Source organism: Rhodnius prolixus, unplaced genomic scaffold (genome assembly GCF_049639745.1).
Source record: "Rhodnius prolixus isolate KJV_2025 unplaced genomic scaffold, Rpr scaffold_2, whole genome shotgun sequence".
Lineage (NCBI taxonomy): Eukaryota > Metazoa > Arthropoda > Insecta > Hemiptera > Reduviidae > Rhodnius > Rhodnius prolixus.
Genome location: NW_027411592.1, coordinates 17149001 through 17173039, shown reverse-complemented (window position 1 = coordinate 17173039; position 24039 = coordinate 17149001). Strand labels below are relative to the sequence as shown.

General features: G+C 34.4%; 2 protein-coding genes across 3 annotated transcripts; both read left to right on the top strand.

Moving 5' to 3' along the window:
• The first annotated feature begins 3460 nt into the window (after nt 1–3460).
• On the top strand, nt 3461–12299 carry LOC141449147 (uncharacterized). The gene is made up of 2 exons (XM_074118271.1): nt 3461–4420; nt 11236–12299. The coding sequence occupies exon 1, from the start codon at nt 3617–3619 to the stop codon at nt 4085–4087; it is 471 nt and encodes a 156-aa protein (XP_073974372.1). The 5' UTR covers nt 3461–3616; the 3' UTR covers nt 4088–4420; nt 11236–12299.
• A 5145-nt stretch (nt 12300–17444) lies between these two features.
• On the top strand, nt 17445–23823 carry LOC141449148 (uncharacterized). Of its 2 annotated transcripts, none has more exons than XM_074118272.1 (5): nt 17445–17576; nt 17693–17866; nt 17986–18116; nt 19744–19809; nt 23579–23823. In XM_074118272.1, exons 2-5 carry the CDS (start codon nt 17767–17769, stop codon nt 23651–23653), a joined length of 372 nt encoding a protein of 123 aa, XP_073974373.1. In that variant the 5' UTR covers nt 17445–17576; nt 17693–17766; the 3' UTR covers nt 23654–23823. The 2 variants fall into 2 exon arrangements, with proteins under 2 accessions (XP_073974373.1, XP_073974374.1); XM_074118273.1 differs by having other exon boundaries at nt 17461–17604.
• Nucleotides 23824–24039: the final 216 nt, after the last annotated feature.

The window sequence follows — 24039 nt, the reverse complement described above, 5'->3', positions numbered from 1 at the left end:
CTTACAGTTTAAAAAGTTAAGATGGAGGCATTGATTAAACGACAAAAGGTTCACAAATCAGCAAGTACCCGCAACATTTCATTCATATTTTAGCTCGCTTCGGTGGTACTTATTAAATTTTATTGTAATTAATTACAGTCCCTTTAATTGAGTACCATAAAGCTTTATAATCAAATAATTAGCATAGTACTCTAATAATAATTGCCTATCCTAAAAGTATGCCTCTCATGTTTTTTATATACATGTATAAAAAATTGTGGGCAAACATTTATTAATTACAAAAATTAATGCACGTTATTTCTATTATTTGTATAATTGTTAAATTAAATTAATTTTTTTTTTATATGAAAATCAGTTTTATTTTTAATTTTAGTTTCATTTTTCTTGTGAATTTAGAATAATACTGTATTCTAAATATTCTAATAACCGCAGTAGTCGATGCACCCGCTTAAATAATAATGGTAATATGTATATTTCTCTTACGTTATTCTTTCAGATTTTAACTTCTTTGTTAACTTATTGTGACAAGAATCGTTCGCATCAATCCATTGTATCAAATCTGATTAAAGCAATTAAATAATTAAATATTACAAGGAGTTTGATTTTTCAGTTTGTTTGTGTCAAAGCAAAATGAAGAAGACATTGAAACTTGAAAATTTTGAAGAAAGAAGATTTATTTGAGTAAGTTCTAGGCTCTGATTGTCCAAACGCAATTCTTGTACAAATAAACCCAAGAATAGTGTTCTGGACATCACCGCTTGGCACGGACGCCATCAATCGCTCAGCAACTTTAATAATAAATTACAGAATTACCTAATTATTTGTATGTCAGTTCAATTTTTTTTCCTTTAATCCTCAAGGTACATTTTACTGTTATATTAAATATAGAATACGTATTTTAATTTTTTTAAAGGTTTGTTTATTGCTACGTTCATACTTGTGAACATGATTTGATTTCAATATTTCAAACTAAATCTTACTTTTTTTAAGTTTACAATAAAGTAGTAATATGTTAATTGTTTAACAACTTTATATCGAACAATACTGGGCAGGCTTAACAGTAACAGGATCCAAATAATTATTTCTTTTTTTTTGCTGAAAAAATTTACAACTGCAAAAACTTGCATGTGTCAAATGTAATGAGGCGAAGGATGAGAGTACGAGTGGATCAGCTGTCTACTGACAATCTTCCAAATAATTCCTAGCAGTGAGGAAAGCAGGCGATAGATAGTGAATGAAATGAAGGTATTTACTAGTAGAGTTGAGGGAGCTGAGTGAAATTAGATGAAGAATGGCGCTTAGAGTTTAACTGAGAAGAGTGAATGATATTTTACATGTTTATAAAGAATTATAGATCACTTGTTTGGTATAGAGCGCTTAGTAGAGCCCCACATTTCAATTCCGTAAGTCCATGAAGGTTTCAATACAGAGTTGAAGATGAACACTTTATTGTCTATTCTATTGTAACCATTTGTCCGATCAATCAGGTGAGTTTCTGCCAATGTCAATGTGTCTGTCGTGTAACAGTAATGTGTGCTTTAGTGGGAGCCCAGACCAGAATTGACCATGGAAGAGTTTGAAGAGAATTGCGAGAAGGAGAGCTTATGGTGACCTTTTTTTGAAGTCGCAGCTCACTGACGATCCCAGTGAGTAAAAAAGGTTTTTTTTTGAAAGATTTGCAATTAATGAGGGTAAGGATGTGATGTCCGAGGATGTTTGTAGGTAGAGGAATGGAAGATTGAGATGATCTAGCGTCGCCAGCGGAGTTCTACGAAGCACGCCTTGTGCAGAATGGTAGCCTGCTGTCTTGAATGACGCAGTAGTACCCAGAAAACAGCCTTTATAGTTGGCTGCAGTGCTCTTCAAGACAGAACACACATGTGGAAAGCATACCTCTTGTCTTTTTACACTCCTCTATAATGTGCAGACCTGCATTTGATGGCATATTTTGCGTGGTGGTTGCTGTCAGTACTTTAGATTGTCTGGACGCCTAGTACATACCATCCAAGTGTTCTTTGTGCAACGGCGACCATATAGCTAGTTCTACTGGGTGCATCGCGTACAGAGAGTTGGTGTACAGAACTGATTATCTAACTATTTAGGCATAGTGGTTACTCATGCCAAACTAGAATTAATTTTGAATTTGTATTTTGAAATTTTGAACAATTTTCATTCTTCAATGAACTTCTATCATTTTGCCGAGTGTAAATGCAAGATGATTTTTAATAATAATTAATTTATTGCCATCCCCACAAGTTAGAGTAAATAATATTTACTAACTCTGGTTATTTTTGTTATTTATATCCAGGAAGCGACGGTGTTGATGTCGGCAGCTCAATCTGTTCCATTGTATAATACCGACTTGAGGGCGGAGACACTCAACAAAGAAATGTATGGGAAACGCGAAAGCTCAGTTGCTCTATGCTGGTTGCATCACAAATCGTATCGCAAAGCCGGCTCTTTGAGTAATGGCTAAAGCGATCCATTTTTTTTTTTTTTTTTCTTAGTAACGGAAATACAATCTTCAGCAGAAGGTGGAGGTCGGGAAGAAAGATTCTAGAGATGGCCTGGGATTTAGAGTCGAGAGAACAAGATTCGTTGGTGTAATAGGGTTGTTTAGTTACTGGTATTAATTGTCATACTTGTAACAACCAACCGTCGGTAGAAATAAGTCTTCGAATTCCGTTAACATAGTTTTTAGCTCACCATCCGATGTTTGCTGTATGTTCTGGCTCCTCCAGCTCACTGGACCTGGCGAAAAGCACAAGTCGAAGAAAAATTAGGCGATAGGGTGTACTTATTAAAGGAAATGGATGGTGATCGGCTTTGGAGGCGGCACGTTGATCAGTTACTAAAGGCAGGTTCAGATGGTGCTGAGCCTCATCGACAAGTCGACCGAACGGACGGAGGAGAAGAAGATGCGAAAGTGGCACAGGGAGATTTGCCAGAGACTGTAAGTGTCACTCGTTCGGGACGTCGATTTAGAAAAGACTGAGGGGAGAGAGATAGCAAGCGAATTCAGAGGGGAGATGTGTTATAGTGTTGTTTAGTTACTGGTATCAATTGCCATGTGATATAAATACGTACGAGTATGTTGATTTGAGTTGTAAAACTAAAATTATATAAAAAGCGAATAAAGATTATCTGGAAGAATTCTAGAGTTATTTCTTGTAATAGTGGAGTTATTACAGTTAGTAGAGAGATGAGGTCGAGGAAAGAGAGACAGTATTACCCCAAAATTTGGCTGCAATAATTAAAGCCCAAAATTTTGCTAAGTGGAGAAGGGGGGGTGGGCGGCTTAAGGAACCAAAATCGCAAAGAGAAAGAAGAAATAAGGATAGAAATTTGTGGCGGCAGCACTCTAAAGAATTCAACTCCCATATGGGACTATATATTTTCTTCTATTTTATACATATAATAATTATCATATGTATAAAATAGAAGAAAAAATATAGTCCCATATGGGAGTTGAATTCTTTAGAGTGCTCACTTGCCCACTGTGTTGCTGGGTCTCCGAGCCGCTGTCAGAGAGGACACCGGACTATCACCGGCGGAGTACACTTACGGCACCACGCTGCGACTGCCAGGAGATTTTTTCGCAGACCAACCAACCATAATGCCACAAACGGAATTCGTCGCACAACTTAAGCAGACAATAAGTCAGTTGCGCCCAGTACCAGCTGAGTGGCACGCAACACAACGGCCATTTGTACATAAGGCTTTGGCCTCATGCTCACACGTCTTTCTACGCAAAGAAGGCCACCGCCGTGCTCTTACACCACCATATGAAGGCCCATTTCGAGTGATTGCAAAAGACCACAAGACCATCACTCTGGAAAAACAGGGAAAGCAAAAAACAGTGCCTATAGACCGCGTCAAGCCGGCGTTTCTGACCTACATCACAGAGCGAAGCCCACAACAAGCCACACAACAGGACCAGCAGCGTCCCGCGCCACAAGAAGCAGGAAACCTACAGCAATCACGCAGCCAAACAGGATATCGGTCGCGGGCTGGCCGTCTCATCTTGCCCCCGCACAGATACGGCCAACCCACTACGGAGGGGACTGGTGTGGCGGCAGCACTCTAAAGAATTCAACTCCCATATGGGACTATATATTTTCTTCTATTTGATACATATGATAATTATTATTTTCTGTTTATAATAATGTTAAATAAATAAGATTTAGGCAGTTCGATTCAGCATGTGAAAGAAGTAACGCCTTGTTTTTATTAAGTGTAATTACTTTCCATAACTGTAGTATAGAGACACTACAAAATTAATGAAGAAAACAAACAACCTTTGAGCGCCCCGCTGTTAGAGATAAGGCAAAATGAAGTGGTGTTAACAGCGAACCAACAATTTAAAGAAATAAACAAAACAAAACAAAAACAAGTAAGAACAAATAAAAGAACAATAAAAGTAAGTTCAAAACACAAATAACACAAACAAGAAAAATGCAAAATAAACAAAAAAGGAGGGAGATAGTAGTTTACTTAAAATAGATATAAAAATAACAATTCTTACAGCTTAATAAACCAACAAAAAGTTCTCTAAAATGGATATTGGCCAATATCAAAGAAAAATGGCACACGTGATATTTGTGCAGATTTCCACTTGCTGCAGACCGAAATATCAGCTCTTCCGGCCGTCCACGATGTAGGCGTTGACCCTATATCTTCCAAGCAGGTACACTGGCAGGGTAGTCCTTATTTTCGCCTATTTTCTTTGCAAAAGAATTTACAAAAAATCCGGTATCCAACCGTAAGTGGCACGTCCGTCTAACTTGAGAGATGCTCCAACACTTCCGGCTATCCTTTCTCTCTCTGCCGCCGCGTCCACCAGTTTTCTGTTTTCCAAATTTAATTTTCCTCCCACTGAACTATGGAGTTTCCGGCCGTCCTTAATTAACTCTATTCGAGTAATAACAGTTAGCTTAGGTTAACTACTTATCTTACCCAATTTCTCGGCGGACTAAAGAATTCTTTCACCGGACAGAAAAGACGTAATCGCCCAAATTCCTGTTCTGAATAGAAGCAATTGCCGACGTGGCGCCTTTTTTTCCTTATGAAATAGATAGGAGCACCGCACCCACTTAAATATTTAGAAGAGTTGGTTAAGGAGTTAACATCCTGACTCCGTCATCGATAAGATACTTAGCAAAGAATACACCAGGTGCATTTCGCAGGTAGCCATAACTCATGAGCTCCGTACAGAGATAGATGGCCTGGATCGTCTTCAGGGTGTCGTTAGTAGTTGTGGGTGTAGTAAAGATCTAGACTGGAGAATGTCACGAACGGTTTCAGATGAGGAGTTGTTTGGGTAGGAAGCCCTAAATGCTTGTATCTGCGAGCATTTCACCTTCTTCACCATAAAAATTATGACTAACATCAATATAGTAATAATTATATTTAATTTTATTTATGAGTGGGCAGCAAAGAATATGGTGGGCATAGCCACCCTTATCAAACTCAAACTGGCCAGTTCAGCCAGGATGATAGCATATATTTTATTATTATTTAGAAATGATTTAAGAAAACAACTAGTATCATAAAGGATCATGTCTGATTATAAGACTTCGTAAGATCATGAACATTCTTACAACTGGCGTTTGATATTTAACAATATTGCGTTCCATATTGCTTCATTTTGCCGTTCAGTGTGACTTCCGCCATTACTTTTTACTCACCCATGGACTCGTTCCATCCTAGCTGCCAGCTGGTTATGACCCTAACCAAAGTGAAGAAATTTAATAAACAACGGGAGTTTCTTTTTGATGACACCATTATAGCAAAGATAGTAAAGTTGTAGCGAGCACAATGTCGTTTCCTTATAACAGTTATTTCAAAGTAAATTGCGAGAATATGTTCCGTTTTATTATTGATCAACTGGGTGTCACAGTGGGGGCCGGCAAAAGTAGAGCCTGGTGTGAAACCAGCACACGCCCCTGCTGCTGCAAGTCTAACCACAACTTTTCCTCATTGCTCTAAACGGAATTTGCACTCAACTTTGTGCTTATACTTTATTAGCTGTGGACATTTACAGTTCGTAAAGTTACTGTTCAGAGACTTCGAAATACATTTATAAAACAATGTTCTAAACAGAATATGTCTAGCGAAATTTTCATGGATATGGATTCCAAGCAACTGATAATCCAACTACCTTGCCGCCGCAAGAGGGATGTCGCTTATGCTCACAACAATTCTACTAACCAGCGCCTTCTGAGCGCTAAGAAATAATCGCAGAAAATAAACACCGCCTCATGTTCTCTAGTATCTCAACGGCCATCAACAAAATCTATGCTCACTACAAGAAGAAGTTTACAATTGAAATCATGCGACCTACAAGTGAACAACTGTAATTCACTAATCCTTCAATAAGTAAAGTTAAAGTAAAGAAATCACCTATTTTTTGCAGGCGGGGCTTAACATCCAACTACTAATTAGGTGTCGCGGACGGAGGCATGGAGAGACTCCACTACAATCAATTTTGTTCTAACAAACAAAAAGTAGTCATACGCAGGATTCGAACTGGGGATCTCTCACTTACAAAGCCACGCTCTTGAACCAACACCCGCCCCATAATACTTTAATAATCTTTCATTTATTCTAAATCTCATTTAATAAATCTTACATTCTGCCATCAGAACAATTATAAAATACATCTGCGTAATTATTAGTGAATGGCAGGAGTTTCTTTTCCCAATTCCTCTCATTTTCTATCTTCATCTTCTTTAAAACATTATCAATTTTAGTTATTTCGATCTTGTTTAGGATCAAAGCATCCCTTAAGCATTATTTTACGTAAAAAAGTAATTTTACAAAGATTAAACAAAAATCACGATTCGCACTTTAGTCTCCCTGCAATAAGAAAATTTCAAATTAAAAAAAAATTATTAAATGCAACAAATTTTTGTGACTTAAAATCAACTTTATTTCAACCAATCTGCTAACAGCAGCTGATAAGTCGTAGAAGATGTTTTATACTTTGCAGTTTATAAAAATGTATTAGTAAAGTAATATAAAAGTTTTGTTGTGAATGCTACTTTTCGAATGTAGCTTGCCGCCGTTACTAGAGAACTTTAGGAAAAAGTTTAGCCCAGCTTTTTATTTCCACTTTATATTTTATCAGAAAATTGATACAAAAAGAAAATGTAACGCTCAATGTCTAAGAAGACATACTACCACAATAAAATTGACATTCAAATAGCATAACTAGTTTGTGCACGAAGTTGGCGAAAGAAAAAAATGTCCCTTATTGTGAGTTGATAAATTGTAAAATAGAGAAGCAGTACTTATTATCAAGGAGATTCATATTTCAAAATGTGAAACTTAACTGTCTATATAAATCATTAAAATTATGTATAAAATACAAGTTGTGTCTGAGAGAAAGTTCGGCGCCACAACTGGGAAAACTAGCCAGCGCTGGATCTCTCTAGGTTGCTGAAACAAGATGAGAAACGAAGAGGTCTCAGAGCCAATCGTGGATATTTATCAAGATGGGAGGATTCAACAAGAAGGTTCGGGTCATTTGCTTAGATTTAGGTCTGGAAATTAAGGAATCGAGTGAGTGAATGGTTGATTTGAGACTTAGTAAGCTACTTTATTACAGTTCTGCGAAGCACTTTGGACTGGCAGAATTATACAGGGTGAACCAGTAAGTATTGTCCATAGGCCTACTGAGTGTAGTACATCTAAAGTGGAGTTCAATGCCGTATTGGCCAACTTCATATTTTCTTGAGTGACGTCACTTTTAATTTTTTTTTCTAAAATCATTACTTTTTTCCAATAAAAATATTATTATTCAGAAAGTTTTAGTCCGAATTCGATTCTGATGACACGTTTAGAAAGACAGATAAATTTTCTAAAAATTGATACAACTTTGAAGCAAACATTATTCTCCAATCAGCCTCAATCTTCCTCCGAATGCTGGAAAAATAAAAGTAATCGAAATTTTTAAGAAAACTCATTAGGCCCTTATGTGATCATTATCAGATCTAGGTGATGGCACTTTTTAAAACAGTTTCCTTGCCTAATGGGTTTTCAAACGGTATATCATTTTTCCAGGATTCCTTTTATCTTCGATTGAGAAATTACGTTTGTTTTACAAGAAAACGTGTTCACGAGCACTCAAGAGTGGTAGTTATCAAGTTGTTTAAATCATTCAAAACTCTTTTAGATGGACCAGTAGTAAATTTTTAAAGTAGATTGTCTTAAAATAAGGAAGTAAAATTTATCTGTCTTTCTAACCGTGTCATCAGAATCGAATTCGGACTAAAACTTTCTGAGTAATATCATTTTTATTGGAAAAAAGTAATGATTTTAGAAAAAAAATTAAAAGTGACGTCACTCAAGAACAGTGGAAAATATGAAGTTGGCCAATGCATCATTCAACTCCACTTTAGATGTACTACACACAGTAGGCCTATGGACATTACTTACTGGTTCACCCTGTATGTGCTGGTTGGATATTGGAAGTATAGCGGCAATGTCGTTCCATAAGTCCATATTGATCTAAGTAATATTTTGTAAAGTAAGAGTTAGTTGAGTATCGTCAGGGTTGATTTCGGTCCAAGGAGTTTCCTGAGTAACGTCCGTTAAGTTCCTGACTTTCAAGTGTTGTGCTGCAAGTGTTAAATGTTGTTTGAAAAATACTTTCATGTTACCTTGACACGAAGTCCCCTGAAGTCCATTTTTTCCACGAAGGTTATTTCTAGGTAACAAGCCAACTCGTCCGAATCTCTGGTGTTAGTAATCTTACATTTTGAGTACATCAACAAGTTCCTCGATTCCATGTCAGGGCACAACTGTTTTGGCGAAAATTTGGTAACGATTCATGTCTTTATAAACAAAGTTGTGGTGTGGCAATCCTGAAAAATCCTATCGATCTATTCAGTGTTACGTACAAAACCATCCAAATTTGACTTCGTGCTTTTTGAGTTCGGATTTTCTTTGATGATGGGTATCCAGGTATTCAAGTTAAGCACCTCAAATGGAGATGAACGCGTGCCCACAGTGAATGGGTAGGTGTATGCGTAAGAGTTTGTCTATGGGTTCGTTAAACCCAAACAGGGGAGTCGTTTTATCAAATAAACACTATTTTTTTTTTTTTACTTAATGTTACTTTTTTTTTTTAAGGGGGAACAAAATTATTCAAAAACAAGTTAAAATTTGGAGGGGGTGTGACATTATTGTCTGGACAATCTGTACGTCACAGCTCCAGCCATAATTTAACAATACGTTGAATAAGAAAACGTGAAATTAGTGAGGGTCGGACAAGGGTATCCTGAGAAATTGGAGAACAGTTCGACCATGCCGGTTGGTGTGATGCTGAAGGCAGGTGATTTGCATAATTTTGCCTTTAAAATATCCCTGTTGTAATCACAGATGACGGTTTTGCTGCCACTAGTACAGTGGTTCTCAGTGTTCTTATCTTGGTTTGTATCTTACTGGTAAAGATAACGACCGCGTTCACTTCGCAGCTCACCAGATCTGTGTGTGTAGTTTAGAACACTTACATCCGTTTTTACATTTTGTTTTATAAGAGGGAAAAGTTTTATAAAGTGTAAACCAGCTAACAATAAACATACAATGTCCAATCTCGTTGCAAATACTGCCTCCTTGTTTTCATTTTTCGCAATATAATGTTCGCTTTTTTATCGCACAAAACACTTCTGCGGTTATCTTTTTTGTTTTCGTATTAATTGAAGCAAAAATCTTCTCTTTATTTAAACCTCTTCTCCCGAAAATAGTCTGCCAGTCTTCAAAAGTCAGCCGTTTAACTCAATACTGACAGTGAGTGGCGAAATGAATGGATACTGATTTGAAAGTGTTTTTTTTTTTGCGTCCATTTTTCCCTCTTTACGTTAAATTAGTTTCTTTATTAAACTCTCATAGATGTTATCGACAGATTTCTTTCATCAACTTAATCTCTCAGTTGCGATAAGCTTGTAGCGTTTAACTTTTCTCTCCTGTACTGCATATTTTTATTTTTATTTTCTACAAAATGTTTTGCATTTAAAAGGTTGCCTTTCATTCTTTAATGTAGTTATGCCAAGAAGAATTTACATCTGAATCATCCCGTGGCTCACTTTTCTTCTGATAGCTCATGTTCTAATATTGTTTACCAAAGTCGTAATGACGGGCAGACCATTCAAATACGAGTAGAAGTTCAGCATTCACTTGAAACGAAAAGTTTTATCTTTTGCCTCATCTACCCATTCCTCGGAAACTCCTTGAAATGAAAATATTTTTAAATTATTAGCAATTAAAATTAAATTTAAGTAAAATCCAATAATATTCCACAAAATTGCAAAGAAAAAAACCCAAATTTATAAGACAAAAAGTCGAATAAAATTATTTTTGATGAATACATTTCAGTTGATACTCGCTCGCACAGCTCTAAGACAGCAACGATTTCATTTATTAATTCCTTCACTGATGTAGTAAATTGTTTAAATTCTAAATTGAATAAATCTATCTACACTTACCGGTTTGAACAAGTCACACACAGATCTGTTCAGTGGCACATTCTGGTGGTAATTACACCAAACACTTTTAATGTGAAAAGATTTTTTTTTTAATTTATTGACAAAGTGGGATGGAACATGGGACATCCATTCAAACTTAACAGAGAAATAATGTGAATAATTGGGAAGGGATTAGCTATGAGGTTAGCATGCTGGACTCCCACGCGGAGGTCCCTGGTTCGAATCCAGCTGCTGACCCTTAGATTTTCTCTTCCTAGGAGCTTCTTACAGCTCACTGTCCGGTGATGGACAGTGTTGTCTGTAACGAGAGAACACTGTCCGGAGGCCGGCAGTGCACTGAAAAAAGCTCCGGGCGCCAATAACCTTAGATGTTGACGCGCCTTAAATCACAAAAAAAGAAAAAGTGAATAATTTTAAACAATACCATTCGAAAACGAATAAAAATTGTCTACGATTGCAAAGAGGGCAGAATTAGCTCATGATTGGGCACTGAAAGGAACTTATGGGCTCTTATTTACTCTCAAAATTAGGTAAATTAAATTTTTTACTCGCTCCTCAGAATAAATGTATTCTGTATTGCATCCAATCGAGTCATCCTATATTGTTCATAGTAAGCAATTCGCGCCTGCAAACAGTGCAGGACGAACTAATGTAATATAGACTAATTTAAAAGTGATATTACATTTTCAAATTATTTACAGAAAAAAAAACCTAACATTTTACATGCTTTTTTATAACTTAAATTTAGACTATTTAAAGAAAACCCAGATCACAATTGAAATGAACGCCATTAACTTTGACTGAAAAATTCGTTCTTATGATGGTTATTATTGATGTAGTAAAAGAAGTTAAGTGGTTAAATAATTCTAAATCAAGTTGTGGACAATTTGAAATACAGTTTATTACGGCGACTTCAAAAAAGAAGATTATTTAAAGCAGAAGAGTATTAAAAGCTTCTGAACAGCTTATTAGTCTAAAGAATTGTTTAAATCGCAGCAACAAGTGAGAAGTAAACATCAATTAGGACATTTTTGTAATCACTAATAAATATCAAGAATTAAATCGGCCCTAAAAACCAAACTGCAGGCTCAAGGACACACAAAATTATTGAAAAGACTGCTTGGAACTGGGAACTTCTCAGGATGGCCTTTACGTTCTTTGTATTTAGCTTTTAAGTGACAAAAGTTGTTACTAACATGACTTTCTAGATCTAGAGAGAGATCTAGAAACTCCCTGGAGGAACCACCTCCAATAGTGAAAGAAAGCTTAAGCTTTCTGTAACTTTTCGATTTTGAGATGGATCTGAACGCACATCTATCTTGACAAGATTACTAACGTGGGATAAGGAAATGTGAAAAATTCTAAGATCCGCAAGACTGAGATATTACCACGTTGTACAGATAAGTAATGCAATTTTTTGACACTTGAAGTGCAACTATTAAGACAGCTTATTATCTTGAAAGTTTAATTTTGAACAATGTTTAAGAAATAATATTTCTAAAATATATACAAACTTTATTCAATTACAGAATAGTTTGACTAATCTAATAGTTTCTACCAGTGAACAAACTGTCCATTTCTCTTCGGTTTGCCACTGAACCCTGGGTTTGCAAATAAATTGAAGAAGACGGACAGAAAAAGAAGTCAAGTTTGAAACAAGCAGACTGAGTTGGCACTAAGTTAGCTGAGCGATGCAGATTTATTATGAATTACTGGAGCCAGCATTTCATTGTTTACTTTAACCTGAAATTATTTCCTCGGCTGGAAGCTTCTCCTCTGAAAGATGTTTAAAGTAGTTTAATAAAAATTGATAACCACTTTATAAACTTAATTGTATTTAACTTGATTTTGTTTAAAAGATTTCCTGAAATTAATAATTATTTTTAAAACAACTATAACATCCACATAGATTTTTTTTCAAGAAAAATGCATGTAATTCCGCTAAAAAGATATTAAACAAACTCAATTTAAAAGAAAATAATCTTAAAAAACCCAGAGGTGAAATTAGACCATTTATTCATCTAAAACAGCATAATTCCATTCTCTCTCATATCTCTAATTTTACTAATTTTATTTAAGTTTTTGCTCTCTAGATAGTGTTACTACTTATCCAATCAAATAATTTGGAAAACTTGTGAGCATTACAACCTCTTTTTAAAGACTAATTTTTGTCAGAGTAAAAAAAACGTGATTAGTCTCAGAAAAACAATATTTTTTCCTAAACTTTTTTGTTATTTATTTATTTAGACTTTTCAAAAATCTAAATACTTTTAGGTTTATAATTTTTAGGCGAAATGTGGACAAAATTAGATATGTTACTAATATTAATAACTATGAAAAAAAAGTAGCCAGCTCTATTGATGCTTACTACATATGTACAGAAATCGAGAGAAAAATGTCTGATGTCGATTTTTGAAATTGGTCCAATGATGTAGGATGTATCCTTGAAAGAGTGGAAGTATTCAAGAAGGATTTTATGTGAAACTGTTGAATTAAATCGAAACACAAGAACTCGCGAGCTATTGCTTCAAATCTGGCTGGTGCAAAGATACCTTTAGCACCGCCTCCACACAGAAAAGATAAATATTTTGTTCATACCTAATACTAAGACGAAGTTCGAATCGATAAGAAGTATGAATTCATTGCCCAGCAAACCATAATAAGACTCGCAGGCGTTTCTACTGATTGTAAGTGGCAACTGACTCCTCCGATGGGTTTACGGCTGTTGGCTGGATCTCGGTCAAACCACATTTTTTTTTGGTTCGTTCTATAAGAATTTTTGATAAAATGTGCGCATGTTTATGATGTACGTTCTTTGGATCCACAAAGAAATTATTAATCAAGAATTCAATTAACTTCAATCTTTAATTTTTATTCTTTAACTTTTATTTAATTAACCTCCCATGAATTTTGAACTTTACTGCCATAACTAGATAGAATATACTATATAGTTAAAGAACTTGACGATCTAGAACTTTCTTTACGCCAACCCATTAGTACAGAATTGTTTACCATCAGTATATTCAATTAAATTTTGTGTGAATTTAATGTAGAGAATAGCAGGAGGAGAGAATGTGAACAATCTCAATAAGATCACATTAATTTTTGTCTGGTCTGGAAGAAATTTTGTGGCCATTGGCGGCTCAGTCAGCGTGGAGGATTGACAAGGATGTTGAGAGAGGCTAGATGAAGGGAATTAGAACACTAAGAGAGAGATCAGTATTATATTTTGTATTGTCCAGTTGTTGTACTTGAAGGATGTTGAGGTAGTTGTGAGGTTAGTCCAGTAAGGCTCCGTTCTTCTAAACTTAGTTAACAGTCCAAGCTACATTTTCTGTAATCTTGTGTAGAATATCTCTGTATTCTAGTTCAGTGGAATGCAAGATCAAATCTAGACCAGCTTCATTTCCAAAGAGTTACCTTCTTTGTACCAGTTTGTGAGTTTTCTTTTATTGTTATTGGGACCAAGATTACTCCCTATGTTCAGTTCGCTGAACCATATTCTTATCTTTTCAGAATGTGGCCACAACCAGTTACAAAAAGGAATCTCTTAATGTTGTCCTCGCCAGAGCAATTATCTAATTCTTGTTATTAGTTTGACTTTTGTTATTCTTTGTTGCTATGATTATTGTTTATTTTTGGAATGTGTGAGCTAGCTTATTTTTCGTGTTCATATTTGTAAATCTAGTTTGTTTTACACGAATGTCCTGAGAGATATAGAGATAATCTTTTACTATCTTCTGTCTATCTTATTATATCTTTTATAATAATAATAATATTTTATTATCTTCCTACTCAAGCGTTATAATCTTAATGATTTTTTGAGATTTGTTTAGTTCAATAATAATTATTATTTAAATTAATTTATGAAAGATTTCTATTTCTGTAAACAGGAGCACTGCTGCTATTAAAGCTTATTTAAATGATTAGTGAAACTTAGTTTATCTCCTGTTTTAAAGAATAAATATGAATTTGTAAACAATCGTAAAATTATAGCTTTTAATTTTGCAGTAAGTTGCCCATAAATAATTGAATAAGGCGGATGAAACTTTTTAGAAATAACGTAACTGCCTTCTTCCTTCAGTTTCTAACGTTCCACTTTAGGAGTTTATTCCTTACACAGGATAGAATAAATGTAACATTATTAGACTTGCAGGAAAACGTTTCCTCTACTGCATCGGCATTTACAATGAAATACAACATGATTCTTTCTACCAACAACAAATTCTATCCTCGCTTTTCCTCAGTCTCTTAGTTTTCCATTGATTTGAATCTGTTAATTTATTAAACATGGAAAATTAGGAGAAATATTTTTGTTTTTAAACTCCTTGTTCGGTATAATCACAAAGCTGTAAGTGTGAAACACTAATATCAGCACTCAACTAAAATAATAATCGACAAAAGTTTGTTTTAACATTTCTCACTCGTTAAAAGTAGTTCTTGACTTAATATATATTAATATTAACTTAATATATATTAATATTAACTTAATACAGAATGTATTAATACATTTTTTGGAAGGTTTTTTTTAGTTTCATTTACTGCGCTACTATAGTAAGAGAGCGTTTTGTGATTGTGCTTATTTTAGATTTGCCAGAAATATCCGTATTGTAGTTTATTGAGTGAATTGAAATGAAATAAGGTTTTAGACAATATCGGACAAACGGTAGTATCTCTGCTCAATAAATTCATTTTTCATTATTAGGTAGGCCTTGCATTTCATTTAATGGTTAATTTGAGAAATTTAAAGTACTTTAGGTAGACTTCTACGTTCACAACACTTAGTTAGGTAGTTGTACGTGCGGCCCGTCTGGAAAAATTGGCACTTCTTACTCTCAGTGTTTAATGAGACTAAAGGAAATTTTACTTCATTAGTTGTAAGAGATATCACGTGTATTTTCATCAGATTTTTTGTTTTCTACCAGTGATGGCCGTGTTTTCCTTTTTAATTCAAAAATTCTGGCATATATGCGATATGTAAACATAGAAAGGGACCTTAAACAAACTACAGTTCAGGACAGAATATAGCCGGCCAGGGGGTTTGAACGAAAGCTATCTACCCAGAAATAATTTTAGAAGTTGAGACACCCTACAGTGAACAGCTGGTCTGGGCCAGAATTGAAGGTACATAATGGTGGAGAGAGTAACGCAGCACACAGGGAAAGAGGTTTTGTGTAAATTTCAAATTTGTGCGGGGGTGTGTATTTTACTGTTAGTTGTTTGTATGCGCAATTAACGTTTACCTTGTTCTTCTCGTCTAGCTTACTGACCAGTGTAGCAGTGATGTAGCCAGCCAGAACTCCACACCAACTGGAGTTCCCCTGTCGTCCACTACATCTCGCCCACGCACACAGTATTATATCGCTCGGACAGATTATACTCACACAACAACAAGTGAACTATATGTCGCCGACATTATTATTACGGTGATTAACTTTATCAAACTTCTAGTCCCCACCTGCCTTCTCTGTCCACCCTTTGAACCAACAGAAATGAATGTAGCAAACCTTCCCTACCTAGTTCTGGAGCAGAGGCAGGACCCCTTCCACTCATAGTTCTGGCCTTTAATATCTACGCTCCTCTATACACACTCTCAGTAGTAACGTATATCCGTGAATATATATCTACATATATATATAATATATATAAGTTATTATAAAGTCAAACTAAAAGGGTGGGTTGGAGGAGATTTGTGGAACAGTGGTGGCACTGAAGGGTTCTGTTTGCTCAGCTGCACCGCTCTGCCGTTGGCCGGCATGCATTATTCAGCAGTTAATAATGAGCCGAACATTGTACACCGCTGCCCACCACACGTCACCAATACCACGTCATCAACATCGCCGTCACCAGGCACTCGCCTCGTCCTATTCTTCTTCACATCGTCAGTGTGTCCCAATATTATTATTATTGAAAACAACCAATGATATCTTCCGCCTCACTTCCATCACAGTTACATTTTGATTCACAATCCTCATGTATTTGGTTTTCAATTGGTTTAATCAAAAAATTGTCAAAATATTCATAGCCATTTTTATTGATTTTGTTTCATTAATTATCTGCGGTCTATGAATCTCTAGTTTTCAGAAAATAAAGGTTACAGTATTTTCAAAAAGAATAAGTGAAGGAAAGCCAAAGAATGGCTGCAGGCGAGTTTTAATTCGGTGTTCGTGATAGATTTGGCTCCTTAAAAGGCACCACAAAGAATTAATTATTTAAACCGCACTAAAGGACTGCAAAAGAACTGATTGTGCTATTTTAAAAAAACTAAAAATTTCTAAATTGTTAGGCGGTTAACTGAAAGAAGATTTTTTTCAGCAATAGCAAATTATTGTTTATTAAATTTTAATCCTCACCATTCGTTGTTGGTTTTTCGCCAAATATTTTGCGAAAATCTTTTTTGGCGTTGCGAAATAGAACCTACAGTATCCTTAACATATTAAGAATAATATAAAGAAATCACCTCTCTTTTATCATGTAGTTGCCTGACGTCCAATTAAAAAATTAGGTGTCGGGTCTTAATACAGGAGCCAAAAAAATCATACCATACTATTAACATATTCCAGTTAAATAAAAACTCGAACTAGGGATCTTCCGCTCCTAGTTCGAACTCATCACCTCTTCGCCAAACCCGCACCAAATATTAATAGTGTTTTGAAACAATTCCACCAATAATTTTTGGGATAAAATTTCTTGACAAGACATCAAACTGATCCTTCAATTCTAAATTATTAATAACCCTGTTAATGTGTCCTAAGTACTTGGGAAAAATGCATTTCTTTGTCCTATCCGCACATAGAAAATTGCTTATCTGTCATTATATTACCAGTTGGGCTTTCTATTCTTAAGAATTTGGTTGCTAACCAAAGGAAAACTGTAATTTTTGTCAAATTGTCGTAATTTTTAAATCACATGAAAAAATAAATTACAACTATGATCAAAATTTGATCTAGTCTGAATCTAGTTTCCAGTAAACAGTTAGTTTTAATAAGTAATTAGTTGGAATCATATATATTTAGTTTAAATTCAGTTTTTGTTTTACTGAAGAAATTTTAACTTTATTACAACTTCGCATGTATTTGTTTAAATTTGGTAATACTTTTGCCTTTTGATTAATTTTGTAGGTTTACTTATTTAAGAAAATTGTAAATGGTTACTTTAGTTTGCTAATAAATAGACAACGTAAACCATATTTTTTATGAATATAGCGGCATTAAAGTGAAAAGCAGGTTTTAGTGCTACAGAACACCATCTAAGTGTTACATTTAGAATAATCTCAAAAATGCTGTTCCAAATCAACCTTTTGCTCAACTATGTCTATTGGACACTGAGGAATAAAGCTGATTCTTTGCTGGTTACAGCCTCATCGACGTGCTCTTCAGGTGAGTTCTTTTAGTTGAAATAAAAAAAAAAAACTTGTTTAGGTAAAGAGGTAACGTCCTCTTCATTATTAAATCTCAACCAAAAAGAAGATACAGCACTTTATAATCGTTTCTTATAGGGATGAAAATAGGCATTATTGTTCTCTCTGTAATCTTGGAGCGATTGAAGATATCATCCATTTCATTGGGGAATGTCCGATTTTACAGGAGTTCTGGGTACAGCACTTGGGAAATAGAAAACTCAATAAAGGTGAGATTATTCTTTATTTGAATGGCCTTGATTGGCCCAAGCTGTATAAGTACGCAATATCCGCTTGGAGTTATAGACAATTTTTAATATATAATACAGAAATATGTTTACTTTCACTTTCGTAGTTTATGTAATTGTAAATTAGAGTCAACTCGGCAGACGGACTAAGTCCATGCTCGAAGTGTGTTAAGTTTTGAACTAGAGAAATGTTTTGCTTAGTTTTGAAATATTTTGCTGTAGTTCTTTTAGTTGAAATAAAAAAAAAAAAACTTGTTTAGGTAAAGAGGTAACGTCCTCTTCATTATTAAATCTCAACCAAAAAGAAGATACAACACTTGTTATAATTGTTTCTTATAGGGATGAAAATAGGCATTATTGTTCTCTCTGTAATCTTGGAGCGATTGAAGGTATCATCCATTTCATTGGGGAATGTCCGATTTTACAGGAGGATAAATACTTTTTTTTTTTTTTGTTGAAAGGATGTTGAAAATGTTGAATATCTTCCTGAGAAAGCCTTCGGTTTTGGAGCATTTCTTGATAATCTGAACTCCGACAGTCAGTATATTGCTATAGTAGTTATTAATAATACAGCTGGTGCTGGATTTTCTGGCTAGTATTTATTTTATATATTCCAAATGATTGCTGTTTTCTCTTTTTACATTCTCTCTCTTCTAAGTGAGAGAAGTATTGCAATAAAGACATAGTAAATTTAGAAATGCACGTTTTGACTAGCTCCGAATCCTCATACAAAAGTTAGTTTCAACTGATTTCGAGAAACGCGTAATAAGTAAAAGGATTCAAAGTGCAAGGCGTTACTTCCGATGGCGGATTTTAACCAAATTCGTAAAACTAGGATCTGTGGATAAAAATCAAGATTCCTCTTATGTTTATTTTTGATCACAGTAAGTGTGAGACATCACCAGAACAAGCTTCAACTGAAATCGAAATTGCCTTAGAAAAAATATCCAACCGTCATAGCCTATATGCCTACATAAAAACTGTAACAAGCTGACCAAAAATTTGTTGAAACCCATCGTTTGCTCAATAAATCAAAAATAAAATAAAGGTAGTTATTGTAATAAATGTAATTGTGGGAGAGAGTCCTTGTGAATTTGAACAATGAATGAAGTTAAGACTACTTTTACTTAGAATTTTTAGTTGTTTAAACAAATCAGATATTGATTCCAGATAAATGTGAATAATTAGTTCAAAACCTGCTAGGGCTCAGGAAATTATGAAAATTTGAAAAAGCCATCTTTTCAGTGGCATTCCGGTGGACGGATATTTTTCCAACTTGTAGTTTAGGGTTGTGAACCCAATGAAGGTGTTAGAAGCGTACTATATACTGAAGTAGCCCTTCAAAGGAGAGTGTAATACATGATTGATAATAAAATGCTGATCACTTTTATCATCAAAACGTGTATTGCCTAAATGAAACTCCAAAGTTGGAAAACTTTTCAGTAGAAATATTTATCGCCATATTTACTTTTACGAATATTGAGTAAAAAGAGGATTTTACTAAATGAATTTATAATAAATAGCGTGGACTGCAAAGCTAAAAGGTATTGTAGTACTGGAATCGATTCCTAGTCACAACCTTGGAGTTTATGTATCCTATTTGTTACAGGCCAAACCTCCAATTACACTAATGAATTTCTGGTTTGCAATCAAACCAATATATCTACATAAACAGGTAAAAAATAAGTTTAAAAAAATAGATAAGTTTAGATAGATTAATAATGTAGTTAATTTCAACCACAATAAGTAATTCATGCATAAATATTACAAACTGATGGAATACATTTCACTTGATACTTGCATTGTTCTGAGTCAGCAACCACTTCATTTATTAATTCCTTCACTGCTATTGTTTATATTACAAGATGAACGTTTCTTTATCTTTACACAACCTGTTAGCTAGCACCAGCCATACATCTGTTTAATGGCGCATTCTGGTGGAGTCACGCCAAACACTTTCAGTGGAAAAGTTTTATTTTTGCAATTGACAAATTTGGATGAAATATTAAACTTACTGTCAATGTTCCATCTTACAGTGAATAATTTTAAACAATTCTATGTAAGAGCAGATCGTCGCTTTAATGTTACGTAGGGGAGCCCTAACCCTATCACCCTACCAAATTTTATCAAAATCGGGCCAAGATTTACAGAGTAATTAGTAATAATAATTTTGGAGGGGGCCTTACATAAAGGGGGCTAACTCCTCTCCCATTCGATGTACAGCGTCGAGACCCCAAAAAGGCACATCTACATAAAATTCCGAATCGAATGACACCTCATTCATGAAAATCGGTTCACGCGTTTAGGCGCTACGTTGTTTACAAAAAAGGTAACAAGAAGAAGAAGAAGAAGAACAAGAACAAGAACATTTTTTGAAAATGCCGTTTTTGCTCATTTTGAGCATCTTTTTTCTCAATATCTATCAAATCTAGGTTGTTGCAAAAAAATTACAGTCATAAAGGAGGATTTGCCCTATATTTTAAAGAAAATTTGGGAATTTTATCTTTTATAGAAAAAGAGAAAAAAATTGTCAAAGTTGGGTGTTTTTAAACCTAACGCTTTTTCGTGCAGTTTTTGATGATCAACCCTTATACAACTGTCCTACCGGACAGTTTTAATAAGACCACAATAAGTTTTTCAAAGACTGTAAAGAAGGGAAAGTGAGCTCAAATCTGAGCTCATTGAGAGGAGCTATCATTTATTCTCAAATAAAAATTAACTCTTCTCTGACATATTCGGCATTCTCTCAAATCAAATAATGTATAGCTTATAGTGAGATCAGTACTATAAAGTGTAGGGCAGTATTAGGTGTTGGAGAATTAGAGACATATAGAATAATTTAAGAGTACTGTATTTTGAAATTGCTTACAATTCCTAGCAAGGAAACCTAACTACATTTATAGTTATTTATCGATGAAAAAAGTTCAAATCACTTAAAAAAAATCCTTGTTAAGATACTGTTATCAATACAGACCGAGGCACAAAACCGCTGAAATAATTGTATCATTATTGATTTACTATCAATTTTACAATAAAGTTAATGGCTCCAAAAAACAAGATAGTTTAAATCATTTTGAAGTTTTTATAAAATCTTCTGACCAAGTAATTGGCTAGAAGATTTTTAAATAATCAGCAAAAAGTGATAAACAAACTCTATTAAGATACATTTGTGAGACCATCAACAAATATCAAATAGTTTTGTATGTGATACCTGAGGAACACCTGAGGTGAGCAGATAATAGTGTCAAAGGATTTCACCGTCACCAATGGAATGATAAGAAACATTTGCAGAAAAGTTTGTTAGTAATCCGCCTTTAACGTACTTGATTGGTAGGAAAAGAAAACCATCTTTAAAATTTATGATAATAAAATGAAGATATTAATTAATATTTATCACAGATTAAAATATATAATTGTAAAATAGCTAAAAATATTTCATAGAGGCTTATTATAACAGCTATTTATCAGGTGATGGTTAGGGAAGCTGTCGTCCGGTGGCCGGAAGTGCTCTGATTTGTTTCCACAACTTTAGATGTTGATGCGCCCTAAATATAAGAAATAAAGTAAATTAGTTGACTAATGTCTGCTAATAACTTTGTTTTTATGAAGATATCTTAGGTTGAAATATAAAAAAAAAACTGCTTTTAGAGTTATTTCATATTCTGTGAGTGAGGGAAGAACATGCAAGGGCTACTAGGCTTTCTAGAGTTAAGATCAGAGTCTTAGATTGGTGAACTCATTACTCCTGTGCCAGAGATAGTCTGCAGAAGAATGAGAGTCAGAAAGTGATGAAATGTTACACAGTGAATCCACCCAAACCTTCACCCATTAACTATAAAACTTATAGTTAAATTATATTAACTATAAAAGCTTTACCAAGCACATACCTTTTAAATTTAATATTAATTGTTATTTACTTCTAATAAGATATTATAGTTTAAATAAAGCAATAATATCTGTCTTTTTTAAATTATTAATTTAGAATTAATTAAATTAGAAAAAGTTTTGGAAAAACGATTTTTTTAAAAAACCCTGCGTATACAGGAAATTTATACTTCCAATTTTGGATGTATTCTTTCTAAAGAAGTCTTTCAGCGTAGGGGTACTTTCGAGACATTTGTCCTCTGTTCGCAGTGCCTATTTAGTCGACATTTTTGTAAATGTTTATTTATTTTTTAAATAATTATTTCTCATATTCTTGCCATCACATTACTCGTACTTAAAAATGTTCGTATTTTTATTTTGCATTCAATTAAAAATACCATAAATACCCTAATGCTGGCAATAGCAATTAAATTTCTAAAAACATTTGCGCGCACTGACGGCGTCCGGACAATGTTTTCTTCTTGAAAGCTGGAGAGACCCCTAGCAAGAGAATGTGAGTGACTATAGTCTCGAGCACGAGACTTCTGTCTTGCAATCTACCGTACTTTCACAGAACTAATAATTCTCCTTCTTTATTTATTTTCCACCCCAAACATGATTTCTGGAGATTCCACCAATTCTTCCTCAATCCTGCTTCCGCCTCGTCTGTATTTCCTTTCTTAGAAAATAAAATGAAGATTAATATTTGTTAATATTAATATTTTGTTATAAACTGTAAGTTTTTGTTAAGGAGATATTAATATTTTGTTATGGATTGAAGTTTATGTATATATACCAAGAATTGAGAGAAAGAAAGAATTTCCGGTTATTTTCTTTGCTGAGATATATCACGAATTTCCTTCTCTTTTCGTAATCCTTTCTTTTCCGCAAACTTTCTGGGAATCTGGCCCGATTCTTTGCTGACAGGACGGACAGAATATAGAAGCCTTTTTTCACTCCTTATTGAGAAAAACTTCTGCAAGAAAACTTTTCAAATAATAGTATTATCTTATTTTTCTTTTGAATTTCAAATACAAATTTAATATTTAATAACTAACAGTGGAAATGAAAAGTTGAGGAAGTGAGTCGGTTAAGTTTTATTTGTTTCCGGCGTGGAGTTTTAGCTTTTTGACGAAAGGCTTGCTCCTATAGCTTCAAACCTTGTTCTGGCAATTTACCATTTTCTAATTAATGAATGAAACAAGTTACTGTACAGTAGCTGCTCCACTACAAAGGTGACTCTGCGCGCCCAGAGACAACCTAACGATTTAATTAAAATTCTTCACCAGTCACTCTTTTATTTATTCTCGCGCTTTGCTTGCACCTTCGCCCCAAACTGTACATGTCAGTCCCTCTTCCTTTTACTCAACAAGTGATTTCTACTTACTTTATCTCTTCCCTTTGTTTTCCTCTCTTATTTCTCGCTTTCTACGTTTTTGTCATACCTATCGACCAGTTTTTTTTTTGCCTCCATTTTAATTAATATTTGCTGATTTTTCTGTTTTTAATTATTATTATTGTGTACGAAATTATAATTAAACCCTGTCTGTTTTCTGAGGCATTATGTCCCTTCGTTTCAGCATCAAAAACTGGAAGTACAGCATCCTGAAACTGGAACAGTTGGATCCTTTTATCAAGACATAACATTCAGCTAAAGCTACCCTCCTTCATACTGGATGAAGGAATCTGGTTTAGAGTGGGAATTGTGACGGCCAGTATTTGTACACAAGTGTTGAACGGCCGTCTTTCTCTTTCTTATAATATAAGAAATCCCTACATAAAATAATTTATTCTTACAAATTCATTTAACAATATAATGGTGGTAATGGTGATAACTTAATTGAGATAATGCCTTACAATTTAATGACGATGTCTTTTTTCTAATAACACAATATTACAGGTAGTAGACGTTAGTCCTCAGCCTTTTCCGAAGTAACATAGAGAAAAGCATCAAAAATTATTTTCCAAGGGAAATGTATTTTTAAAAAAGCTTAGGTTTATATCAGAGCAGTTAGTAAGTAACAAAATGCAAAGTAAAAGT